Source organism: Ambystoma mexicanum, chromosome 3p (genome assembly GCF_040938575.1).
Source record: "Ambystoma mexicanum isolate Mex_15411 chromosome 3p, UKY_AmexF1_1, whole genome shotgun sequence".
NCBI lineage: Eukaryota > Metazoa > Chordata > Amphibia > Caudata > Ambystomatidae > Ambystoma > Ambystoma mexicanum.
In genome coordinates, this window is record NC_090925.1 from 678,584,906 (window position 1) to 678,598,203 (window position 13,298).

Sequence of the window (13,298 nt, forward strand, 5' to 3'; positions counted from 1 at the left end):
AAAAGTGTAGAGGGGGTCCCAAATAAAGCCTGCACTCCAGCCACCCATTTCGAAGTACCAGGAACGTTCACACCGAGATATGTGACGTATGATGAGCAAATAAACCAGCAGAGAGCCACAGTAGGGCTCTGCCCAGTGCCTATCAGAAGAACAATACATATTAAGTACCAATAACAGACAACCATGGACAGTAAGGTATCCATTGAGAAAACCCTACCAGCAAATGAAACAAAATGAAGATTGCTTAAACACTGTCCCAGAAGAAACTCAAAAGGCCTTAATTGAAGACAAATGGGGACTTCACGAGGGCCCGGACAGACTTGCAGATAGAAGATAAGACGACCCAGAGATGACACACAGAGACGAAACGCCATGAATAAGGATATCGTGAACCTAGGAGGAGAGACGATGTTGAAATATAAAGAAACGTAAACTGTAAGCAGGATGAAGATATTCAACCCGCAAACGCCTGTACATATGCTTGGAACCGCAAGAAGCTAAGAAAACAGTGTGGCTTGCTATGCTTAGTAGAAGATGGACCGCGGCAAGCGTCACCTATACATATCTACCTCAGCGAAGCACACTATACTAGTGCGAGTCCACTTTACACAAAAGCAGAATTAACTCAGGTTACTAGATTTCAAACAGGACAGGAGACGTATTCCAGCTAAAACGAGAAGAGATGGCTGAATCGAAACTCAGCAAGAGCAACTCGTGTCTGGGGAGCCAAGGTCAGACCAAGAGAAGGAGCGAACAGTAGCTTTGCGGAATCAAAACCTAAGAACAGAAGAGCCTATCTCAGGAAGGCCGAGATAAGGAGGGCCAGGCAGGTGGCAAGCCGAACAAGAATTAAATGGACAAATAGAAGGTAAACTAGGCAGGTTCACGGTGGGAGCAGCACATGACCATCCGAGCAGAAAGAAGCACTGGCTCACACCTATGCCTGGCTGTCGCCCCGACAGAGATATCATAACTTTTTCCGACAAGTCGAGGCCGACCACAGCCAACTAACTGACACATAGCCACTAAAGTAATGATTAATGGAAGGGAGGCCGGGTGAATCTTGGAGCATCCTGCACCTGGCTGACCATTCTGCGTGCTGCTAAGTAAAGTGGAGATTTATGCATGGGGTTGAAGCCAACCCAATCACAATGGGCCAAATAATCTAGGGTCCTATAGATAGTAGAACCAATGCGACGTCGTACTCTTATTGACGTCTACAAGAGTAATGCAGAGGCCCACTTGATGGTGTTCATCCAATCCCCTCACTCCGTTGCCATATACAGATATAGTACCTATGGTAAAGTTACCTTTTCCCAACCAATAGAATTTCATGTTAACTTTTGAGTGTTACACATCACTGATGACGGGTTTTGGGTATAAATGTTACGGTTTGTATGAAGTTCTTGGGAGTTGAAGCGAGAAGGGCTATCGCAACACTGTTGATTTCCATGTTTTCCTATTTTTTGTACTTGTCATTAAACAGACTCCCCTTTGCCAAACCATTGAGTTGTCCTTATTGATTGGTGTTGGAGTAAGAAAACCTGCACCCCAATCCATCTCAAGGTGCAGCTATCTTGTCTTAAAGTACTGCAGAGCAAACCCCGACTCTATGGGCCGGCCGGGGGTCTCTCCAGTACAAAAGTTACGCTGTCCACCCACATGTATCCTTTACTAGTGCCCTGAAAAGCAGCACATGGCCACAATCAGGGAAAATAACTGCACCAGTCTCCGGGATTGAAATATCTCAATGAGATGTTGACGTCCTTGACTTGGTGTCCAAGTATAATCAAGATGAAGCTTGGTATTACGAACCTACAAGTGCTTTGTCACTAATGTTTTCCAGCACAGTTTTAATTTTACACTTATATTGGAGAGTTGTCAGACCCTCTTTGCTCTCTTGCGAAGGGGGAAACTCATTTTTACGCTCCAATTTAAATAACTGGGAGTAAAATACATTCATGCCAAAATCCTATCTGGAGCACTGGTTGCAGCCACATTGGACGCACACAAGGATAGCTCAGGAGTAACACGTTTGTCTTGGAAGCAAGGCAATGTGGCGCAACACAGGGTCGAATCACAATCCTGTGCTTAGAAACCACTTGCTGGTATTAAGCGCATTATAAATGAACAATAAAATAAATAAAGAAGGCCTTTGACATGGTCTCATGGGAATACATTTTCAGCACATTGACGAAATGTAGAATAGGGAATCAGATAGTTAAATACATTAGATTATTATATACACAACCGACAGCCAGAGTTTTGGTAAATTCCACCGTGTGAATCATTCGAATTAGGAAGAGAGACACGCGATGACTGCCCTCCATCACCTATTTTGTTTGCATTGGCAATCAAACCTAATTAGATCGTCACCAACGCTGTGGAATACGCATTTCCGGATGCCCAGAGATTATCTGTCTCTACGCCGATGACGTTTTGTTATACATTAGAGATTCACAGGTAAATCTGGACCCCATTATGGAAGACATTACACATTTTGGGGAGTTTCTCGGGTTATACAATAAACTACACAGAAATCGGAAATGTGTTGCCCTAACGGACACTACAAGGAGGCAGCAGTGCATGTACCCTCTACAATGGACACCGGGTCATTTTAAATACTTGGGGTGGCGGGGGGTGGAATCACTGCCAGATGCAAATTTGCCCTACTCACCAACAACACCCCCCCCCCCTAACGAATCGCACAGACGAGCCTTACAGACATAGCAGTGCTGCTGCTAAGTGCTCACATGTAGCCTGGGGACAGACCATCCGAGATACATCCTGTAAGAGTGTCGTTCACAAATACTAAGGACACATAACTGACCAAAATGAAAAGTATAAACACAACAGCACACAAAATAACTTCGAGCGGAGCCCGGATACAAAATTGCCTGCAAACAGCAGCATGGAAATAGCACTGCCCACAAGCGTAATCTCAGGACTACATTAGGAAACGGGCATGTTTACTTTGGCACCACAAGCCAGTCTTCACAACACAGCACTTAATATTCCTACAGGTTCCGGCTCCCTCGTGAATCACCACTCCCTGCCAAACCCACACCCCACCACGCCCTCTTAAATTCCAGGCTCTGCTGCTGCCCACCATTTCTTTGCACTTCTCCCTCTGCACTCCTTACCATATTTCTTGTCTCCCAACCCCCAGATCCACACTTGCCGCCACCTATTTAATTCCTAGGACTTACCCGTATCTATGTATTCCCTTCCAGATAGGCTGAAGATCCACTCCCCCACCCCTGCCGATTCCAGTTTTATAATGTTTACCAGCTTTCACCTCCATCTTTTAACACGCGTTCATTTTGAGATGTTGACGTCCTTGACTTCATTTTCACCTTGCCAACAGAATACATCTCAGCCTGTTGAGTCCCTAAGAAGGGAATCACGGGTTTTGGAGGGTGTTCCCCTCGAAGCCAACAGGAGGGATTTGCCTTGCTGGGTGGGTGGAAAAAAAATTAAAAGAAATAGTGTGCTTCCCACCCTGAGAGTGCACCACGCAGTATTTAACAAGCCACATTATCCTACAGACCTTAATGACACCACCAAGAAACAAATAACCTTAACTTCACTACATTACCCATCCATAGCAATATGCTGTTACCCTCAGTGAAGATCAATATGTTTCCAACCATACCGCTCAATCTCCGGGTCCTTGTCACAAACACCAGGATGCACCCTCCTGTTCCTTTTCCTAGCAAGCCAGACACACTGGGCAGACACACCTAAAGTGCCATGGCACCATCCCAGCAGTCTGCCACCAATGCAGAGAAGCTCCAAGCCACCTGCTGGGCTAACCTCCCTAACATATTATGCTCAAATGCAATGCACTATAAACGCAAACCAACCACACACCACCCCTAAAAACCCCTTTGGTCGTACTTCAACCAACAGAACACTATACTTCTTCAACCAGCTAATATATCACACCCCCTTGCCAATGCATCCTAGCACCATGGGCACATAAGGCTACCCTCTGGACACACACGCCCCTATATCACAGACAAATAAGACATAGAAACACACCTGAACACAGGGTTCATGGTACTTCGCTCTGCACGCATCAACACAACTGCAAAGCTATTTTGCATCTTCCCGCTAACCTATTCCCCCTCCTCTTTTTCTGACGTGTCAGAGTGCCTCGAGACCATGCAAATGGCAGTGGAAAGCGATATAAATCCCAGCATAGCACAACATAACATAACATCCACCCATATTCTTATCATACAACAGCTGTCACGGCATCTGTCAATCTCCAGACAACTCTTTGCCATATACCTGGACCCACTCTTTATCCCATGACCCTTAAAGGCATCACAAGCTAACCCCCCTCTGCCAATCTTGTGCCCCCATGCATGCCAGGAGCCAACCTTTCCTTTCAGTTTCCTGCCTCTGCCGCATACATGACAACCTCCCCCCACGTTTAACACCTGGCTCTTCCATGCATGCGGTATCACACCACTATCAATTTGAGCACCTCACACTTTCAATCCCCTGTTTACTGCCAAGTTTCCCACTCTTGCATCGATTTAAATCTTGTTAAGTTATAGAAAAGGCTATATTGGAATAACGGTACAGCTTGAATTTTCCATTAAAGGTACAATGCCGGTTATTTTGAAATGTGGAAAATTGACATTTTTTTTACACCAAAAGATGTGTAAAATGCAGATCGAACCCCTCCAAGTAAGAGTAACTTGGAAGCATTACGCATATATTTTAGGCGTTTAGCATACAGAGGTACATGTAGGTTTGCTGCCACTTCCAAGCACTTGTCAGCCTTATCGAACAGTGTAGAGAGGCAGATGTACACGTCATCTCTAGTGCCCACCCCATCACCTCCGTCATATTGGAAGAACAAAAGAAAGGCCCTGTGCATAGCACCAGGTATCATCCCAATACCACATCAAAAATATGAGAGACGTTATGTGCGCCAACAACCATATCGAATGTACCCTTGAACTAATGTGATAGAAGAGCGAGAGCCTGCAGACACCATTGAACATAGAAGAGCTCGAAGTGAAACGTGATGAGTGTAAAGTGACGTTATAAGGAGAAGACATAAGGACGCACCGAAACAACATGCAATACTTAAAGAATGATGATGTGACTGAAGTAACGAAGTTAACAATTATGCAAATACGAAGAAAAAATATACACAGAGGATAAGTGAGAAGAGATGCAATAGATGTACATACGCAAAAACGCAAGGTAGATGAGACATATGGAAGCATGCAGCAGTAGAAAATACACAGGTAAAGCGGCGATGATGGACATCGACTCTGTATAAATAGTAAGCAACAAGCCTGAAGGAGAGAGGCCAAGGCTGAAAGAGCTGACAGGTGCTGGAAAACAATTTCATGCAAGGAACAAAGCGTATTTATTGGTTTGCCTTAGGATCACGGATGCCAAAACAAGATGCAACTGAAGGCACACAAGGAATCTAGGGGGATATGGTAAATATGCATAAAGTTTCTCTTAGACTAAGTAAAGGAGTGAACATTTGCAAGTGTCAAGTATTGAACAATCAAAGATTCAGAAAGCATATGCAAGACAGAGCAACCAAGTCTCCAGAGGCCAAGAGGAGTAATAGCACCCAGTATAATTGAATAAAATAGCACTAAATAAAAGGTTAGAATGGACAAAATCGTGATCTCCTCACACATGGTGCAAGACTGGAAAACAAGGCCTATTCATTAAGCTCCAGACGAAGGTATCAATCTACATTCACTCCTTTAAAAGTCCTGAAGAAGAGGAGAACAATCAGAAAGGTCAACAACAAAGAAAAAGCCTTGGCTTACGGCCTGACTGATGAAAGATGGTAGGCTAATTGGCCAAGTGGTCTGACCGTGCTCATCGGACCTAGAGTTTTGTTAGGCTTACATGCTGTTAACGAGCAAATGTCCAAAGTCGGGAGAGAATGACATGAGGACCTATGTAGCAATGAACCATACATTGCTGCAGAAGCCAATCCGCTGCTGGTATTCTGCATTATACATAGTTGGAGGTAGTCCAAGGCGTCCCTACCCAATATGGTGCAGGCAATTGATTTACTAACAACAATCCTTCCTTTCGGTAGGTTTTTACTATTTGCCACGTAGGATGTCATAGCTGATGTACATCATGTTATAAAGCTTTTGTGTCATTGAAATTCGATAGTGTGAGAGCTGCAATCTATTTGTTTACCATGTTTCCCTACTTTATTTGAGCTGAAAAAGTAGTATTTTGCTATATTCTTTGAGTCTGTCCGGTTATTTGGGTCTGAGATCGTTTACTGGTAATTCCATCTGGCACTTGGAACATTAGCCACCCTCTGTGTTTGATTGGGTCACATGGAATGTGAAAGAAAATGAACTGTGGTATGTTCTCAGATCAGTGGGGCACTTGCCCCTAACCTAAGGGGATGGTCTGTTTCTGTTCGGCTATGGGCATAAGGGGGATAGGACAGCTGCTGGTCCAACTACAAAGGGGCAATGTGGGACTGCTGCTAGGCCCGGCATGCATTGGCATGACCCTTGCTCCAGCTCATAAGAGAAACGGGACTGTGCTGGGCTCTGGCAATACCCAGGGTAAGGTAAAGTATATACTATCCTACCCACTCACTAGGGATAGAACAGGCGGATTCTATAGGCAAGAGAGCTAGGCGGGACAGAGAGCACCCTTCAACTTGTTTAGGCTTTATCTGAGGCTCCTCAGAGCAATGACCTGAAACCAACTGAGGCCTGCTATAAGCCTTCAGGGGATGGACATTTTGAGGAATTCGACCATCTGCACAGTGGGTGGCCGCTCGCCGTGGCTTTTTTCAAATTTTTAATAATGATAGATCAACCTCTGGAAAACGTGTGCGTCTAATCCGCATATATTTTTTCTATGCTCACCGCACACACCATACACATAGACCTGTGTACTCTGGGTGGACAGCCTACAGGCGCTGTCCCCTGTGACATATTTAGTTGGAATATGACAGCAAAGGGTACATCAAGGCATCTCAGAAGGGGAGGGCAAAACCTTCCTCCTGCCATGGCCAGCCTAATTAACTAACAAAGGCTCCATTGATCCGCCCGGTCCTTTGTTAGCTGCTGGTGGCATACTAATCAGAGTTATTTCATGCAGGCCGGCAGGAGGCCTGGTCTCAAGACTAACAAAAGACAGGAAAACCCCAACAACCTTTGATATGCATTGTGTCAACCTGAAGCCAGCTCCCTTGTATGTGGTTTAGCGGGGACCAAATGTCTGGTCCCGCTGCAGCTTCAAGGGAGACCGGCCGCTTTAATCAGGAACCACAGAGTGCTCAATTAACCAGAGAGACCCTCTGATACACAACAAACAGGAAGATGGTGGGGCTTAGTATTATAGGTTTTCACCCCTTTACCTTTTCTGTTGAAATCACTCTGCTTATGACCTCACGCATACAGAAAATTGTTGGTGGTAGTCCAGGATTAACAAACAGGAAGATGGTGGGGCTTAGTATTATAGGTTTTCACCCCTTTACCTTTTCTGTTGAAAACACTCTGCTTATAACCTCACGCATACAGAAAATTGTTGGTGGTAATCCAGGATTGGTTCATTAAGGTACGTCTAGCCCACACTAATCACTGGGGCCCATTTGGCTTTAAAAGAGGGTCGAGGCCCTCTTTTGGCAGGTCAGTTGAAGACTTTGCAAGGAGTAGCAAGAACAACTAATTTCGACCCTGGCTGAAGGTATAGTTTGCCTTACAGCTTCAGCCAGTCAAGGAAGGCCAGGACTTCCAAAGCGGGAAGCAAGATCTCTCCCAGGGAACAGAAGGAGATACTGAATCCAGAGGACCCTCCAGGGGCTCCAGAACCGGTACCCAGCCAGAGCACAGCTTGCGATGATGGGCTCTGCAAGCAAACTTCCTAGGTGGGAAGTGCCAGAGAGTCTCTGAACCAAACCAATGACAAGGCAGTAGCCTGCAACTCTCCTCAGCTTTGGGCCGTACACCTTAAAAGACGACACAAGCCCAGTGAAGAAGTTAGTGCATCAACAAGCATCAACCAGCATCCGCCTTAAAGGATATGTTCGAGCCAGAGGAGCCCCTCAAGCGGCAACAGACTGCACTGCTGACTTGTCACGCTGCAGTCGCTAACGTCGTCCAAGGCCTCAACCAGTGCTTCAGACCTACCAACCAGCACCGAGACAATGATTCCTGACCCCGATCCGCCGTTTAGGCCAGCCTTCAGCTGCCCATCCAGCCTTGCTTGTCGACCTGCCTGCTGCCTGATACCCGCAGCTGTCTCCCGTCTTGAACTCTGTTGCAGGAGCTGCAAAGCGACCTGAAACCGACTCGATCTGTTGAGCACCAAGAACTTCTACAAGCACAAGGTACATTGTTGTTCTATCCCCCGGTCCTTCTTCGAAGGCCCCTAGTGACATTTTATGACCCATTGCTCCCTTTGTGCTGAAACCAAGTATCCTTGAACTATTGCAATTAATTACTTTACCAACTACCCTCCTGTCAGTATCCAGAGTGCATCAATTTTCCTTCTTGAAACTGTCTGTCCTCTGCATTCCTTTACAGGTTGGGTTGTAATTTTTAGTGTGCTAAAACTGTCTGTTGTGATGATACAGCCTTGACAGTCACTTTTATCATTAGGTAAGAACTGCATTTTCGTTGTGTTGCAACTAACCAACAATCCGCGACCTTGTGGCGAGAAGCATCACTCCGTCTCAACTGATGCTGGACTTCCTTTGCATCTTGTACACATGGTGGCCCTGAATCATGCTGTTCCCATCTTCATCTTGTATCCTGCCGTGCAACATTATGTGTTACTACTGACTTCTGCAATTATATTCGCTCTCCCCTCTCGCTTCTGCACTCTTATTGACGGCTTACTCTGTTCTCTCCTCCTTTCCCTTGTCCTATCTCCTCCACTTACTTTCTTCTATGCACTTAGTCTATCAGAATTGTCCCTGGACCTAATATGATAGCAACCTCGTCTGTTTCCTCCACCCTCCCATTACTGTTTTTTTCCTCCCCACGCCCCCTCCAGCACTATCTAAAATGTCGTCCGGCCTAGTATCATAGTCGCTTGTTTTGTTCTTCCCCTCCCTTTCTGCACCCCTCTCCCTTTGTTTTTCTCCGGCTCTACCAGAAATGTCAGGCCTAGTACGGTAGTCGCCTTGTCTGTTTCCATTTCCTTCCCACTCTCTCCCTCCCTTCCTTATCTATGTCTTAGTTCTTGCACTATCTGAAATGTCGTCAGGCAGAGTACGATGGTTAATTTCACATCCTTACTGTTCATGACTTGTAAGAATGTCATTGTATTTTCCCTCGTTCCCTCCCTTGCTTTGAAGCGCTTTGAAACACATTGTGCATAGGCGCTATATATATATATATATATATTTAAAAATAAACTATCATATCAAGCCTGGCGTCTACGTAATTCGAGTTTTTGGGATTCCGTTTTATAACGTAGATCCAAAGCTTCACCACATTTAAGAGCGCCCGTGGTTCCAACCAGGTTTCCGACCGAGAACCTGGCCATTTGTGAAAGCTCAGGGTCGCATCTACTCTCGTGTCTCCTGCGCATTGTTTCAGCTCATCCAGTAATCAGCCCATGATTTTAAGAGGGCCTGGTGTTTTCCACTTTTTGAGGGCACCGCACAGATACTGGAGGCCAGGAAGTACTTCAGTAGGCCACCACACCAAATGTATTAAAACTAAACACAATAGGGCAGTACTTGCCTTGAAAGGGCGAGGCACAGATGTACGATAGAGCAGATCACACTGAACACCAACACTGGCACCCAGGTGTCGTGAGCCAAACATACTCACTTAGTACCCTGGTTTATATGAAATGTAACACAGCTGCCCACACCCTCAGGAAATCGAAACATCCTCTCACGTCCTTGGCAGCAGTTCTTGCCAGGGAGCTATGAAAATGGTCAATGGTGCACTTTACATAACGAACACAGCATTAAAAACTATGGTCTTTTCGCTTAGTACCCAAGACACAAGGATCCACTATGCTCAGAAATAGAATACACACAGCCAATCATTCGGCCCTCCCTAAAGCACGCAAAGCAATAACCCACCTCTTTCAATCCACCTCCATGCCTTACAAACCTGGACAACTCCCCTTCGGTTCTCCTTCATAATTTAGGAACCTCTTTCCTGTCCTATCAGACTCCCCTGCATACAACTCTATTTAGGAAAGGGAACTGTGACATTTTAAAGCCAAATATGCAGATATGTTCCTCCATTTGCAATTTCTCCTTCATAGCATTTCGCGCATCTCAATACAACACACAAAAACTGATATCGACATTCCTGCCGCACACGGAGTGTTCTCGTGTATACACAGTAGTGCCGCCCCGTCCCCTCCTCCACCCTCATATACCAGGAACCATCTCTCTGTCAATGTTGCCACTCCCCCACGGGAAACAATCCTTGCCTCCTACACTAGGAACACATCCATGCCAATTCCATGCCCCTCCCTCGAACACTCCAGGATCCTCCGGGGTCAGGATCCGCCCATTCCCCGTCAACGCCCCCTCTCCAGAATACGCCCTTGCATCTCTGGCAAGACTGTCTGTCTTAGGGATGTTACTTAAATGCATGCCGCAGTGATCAAGTCCTGACCCAATCAAGCATTCTGGGAGTTGCAGTCTTAATGCGCTTCCGCAGATAATGGTTTGGAATAGTTAAGTGCAATACTAGAATCGAGAGCCCGCTCTGTGACACGAAGGTACTTGCACACCCTCCTGTAACGCTATGCCTTGCCCCAGGCCAAAGCCCTGGGTACCCTGCTGCAAACCCCCATTCTCCCCCCCCACCCCCTCAATGCCTCCAGTTCATGGTGACCTGCTGCCCTTGGTGCGCCACTTCCCTCAGCGCCCTCACCCAGCTCCGGTGGCTCCTCGGCGGGCACCGCGCCCCCGTCGATCACCCCGAAGCCCTCGTCATTCTCGATGCCTGCAATGTCGCTCTCCTGCTGGGCCAGGAAGGCGGCAGCGGGGTCTTCCTCGGGCTCCCCGGGCACCCCGTTCTCCGACGAGGACGAGAAGAAGCCGAAGTCATCGGCCATGTTCTTGGTCTAGCGTGCCCCTGGGCTCCCCGCCGCTCTGGCTGGGCCCGCTGGAGACTGAGGGGTTGAGAGAGGCGACGGGTGCGGTACAATTGGACACAGGGAGGGTAGCCACGGCCCGGCACTTCCTAGTCTTTGGGTGGCAGGTGGAGCTCTGGCAGAGGACGGCTGAGTCACCGCAGACACTACCTACCGTACACTAGGGGCAGCGGAGAGAACGCTCGCTGGTGGCGATGGGAGTCACCATTATTTAAACACGCACACTGTGCGCCACTGGGGGAAGCAGAGAGCACCCACGCTGCTGGTACTCTGCGTCCCAGTTTGACATCAGGGTGTAGCACCAAGGAGAGGGGGAGGGGTGACTTACTATAATACCATGGAGTAGCCTCCAGCGGTTATCAACCATTAAAACAAGCGCAGCACCCACGCCTCGGTCGTGGGGCGTGTGAGCATCGTGCACACGCAAAACCATTTCGACTGATTTGGCATGGATGCACATTGTAAAGCAATAGTGCGTGCGTGTCTCCAAAATGACATAACACGCTTGTGATTCTCTATACTCAATCTCTGTTTGCATGACTGTTTTAACACAAGTGTGAACTTCAGCAGGAGAAGCGACCTGCTAAACTCTGTCACCTGTACAATTCCTATTTTATGTTTTGAGAAAGAGTTGCAGGATTGTGATTTGTGTACAAATAATCTTGAAATTTTACCACAGAGCCGCCTTTTGGTCCTACATTTTGAGGGTCACCTCCAGCAAGTTGTGATTGAAGAAGCAACAGCGCTATGCATTGTGGGCGAAAGTGCCCATATTCATAATGAGGATAGTGAAACTAAATGTCCCAGAATGTTACAAATCGAAAACTTCCTGCTGTTGCCCCTCATGACATCGACCTAATCATGTAGTTAACCAATATGTTTTTACGTTATTTTAGTTTTTTGTGTAATTCCAAAATACTGAGAGGGAACAGAAGATGGGATGCGAAGACATAAGAGAGCAGAAGGCAACATGGACGACGGAAGTGCATTCTTCAAAACCTACAAGTTAAAATTCGAATAATATTTAAAAAAGAAAGCTTTGAAAATAAGTGTATGTAAAATGCCAAAGAAAAAAGCAGATAAGTTAAATGTCTAGGTAGTAAATATCCCATATATTTATATAGAACATTCTGTTGGATATCTGTGCATTGCACAGCCATCATTACCCTTTGACCAGCTAAACCTCTTATCGGGGCAGCCTGAGTACTCCAATTGATGCCACAGCAATTATGTCCACGTGTGAAGTGCACTTAGTTTTTGACACATTTAAGAAAGCATCATATGGTGAAATGAGCAGCAAAAGATACTGTCCATTACACGTAGTATTTAGGCGTATGCCACTATAAAGATTTTCTAGTAAACGTTATTGTGGTAGGTTACGTCTTTGTTACAGTAGATAGAATTAGATTGTGTCACTATTGTAGCAGGACAAGCTTTTTGTTAGTGTTGAGTAGGGACTGAAGGGCCAGATGGTGCAAGCATTCAGTAGGGTAGATATTAATTGTCATTACTATAAGGGCCACCCTAGCCAGAGCCCTGCCATTTTGAACTAGACCCAGTTAAGAGTTGGTAGATCTTTGGAGGAAGGGCAAAGAGCCACACAGAGATCGGTTATTGTTGCAAGACCTAGCCGTTCCCAGATCTTTCAGGCAGGAGATAGGTAACGCTATGTTCCCAACATTAGATAACTGTAATGATAGTGAAGGACACATTTTCGTGTAAACAAAGCCTGTAGGCAAGGCCTAGCCAGGGTGTTGAACAAGGCTGTGGTTATACTGCCCCCATTTAGAAGTTTTCAGTTTTTCAGTTCTACGAAGCTGATTGACCCTCCTGTGGATCTTTAGATGTAATAAATCTTGTTTTCCTTGCAAATCGTGCACTCCTTATTGATTCCTTGGATTGTTTTTATCGATAAGGATTTGGGCCTACAGTACACCCTCTCCACAGAAACACAAGCAACCCCAGACATGTTTAGGCCTTGTTGAGCCTCATCAGTGAGGTGTAGCTTGGTTCCCTTTGGTGCAGCGAACAAGGGACCCACGTCTGGGAATACCCTCTCTCACACAGGGAAACAAATTATAACCAAAAAAGGCATGGCGTGGCAGGTAAAGAACAATGGTCTGGAGGGTTTCCCAGAGCAATTGCCAGAGATTTAAGATTAATTCAAAACCTTCCAGTCTCACCTCTTTGTTTTA

The 13,298-nt window shown here is 46.2% G+C and overlaps 1 protein-coding gene across 2 annotated transcripts in view; it reads right to left on the minus strand.

Moving 5' to 3' along the window:
• The window catches only part of CLTB (clathrin light chain B), a 46,885-nt gene extending 35,498 nt beyond the window's left edge, over positions 1-11,387 (minus strand). The window contains exon 1 of one of the 2 annotated variants that reach the window (XM_069651459.1): positions 10,881-11,387. In XM_069651459.1, coding sequence (XP_069507560.1) covers positions 10,881-11,064 — 184 coding nt within the window. In that variant the 5' untranslated portion in view covers positions 11,065-11,387. The remainder of the gene's footprint in view (positions 1-10,880) is intronic. The other variant, XM_069651460.1, reaches the window with a different exon arrangement.
• Between the last annotated feature and the right edge of the window lie 1,911 nt (positions 11,388-13,298).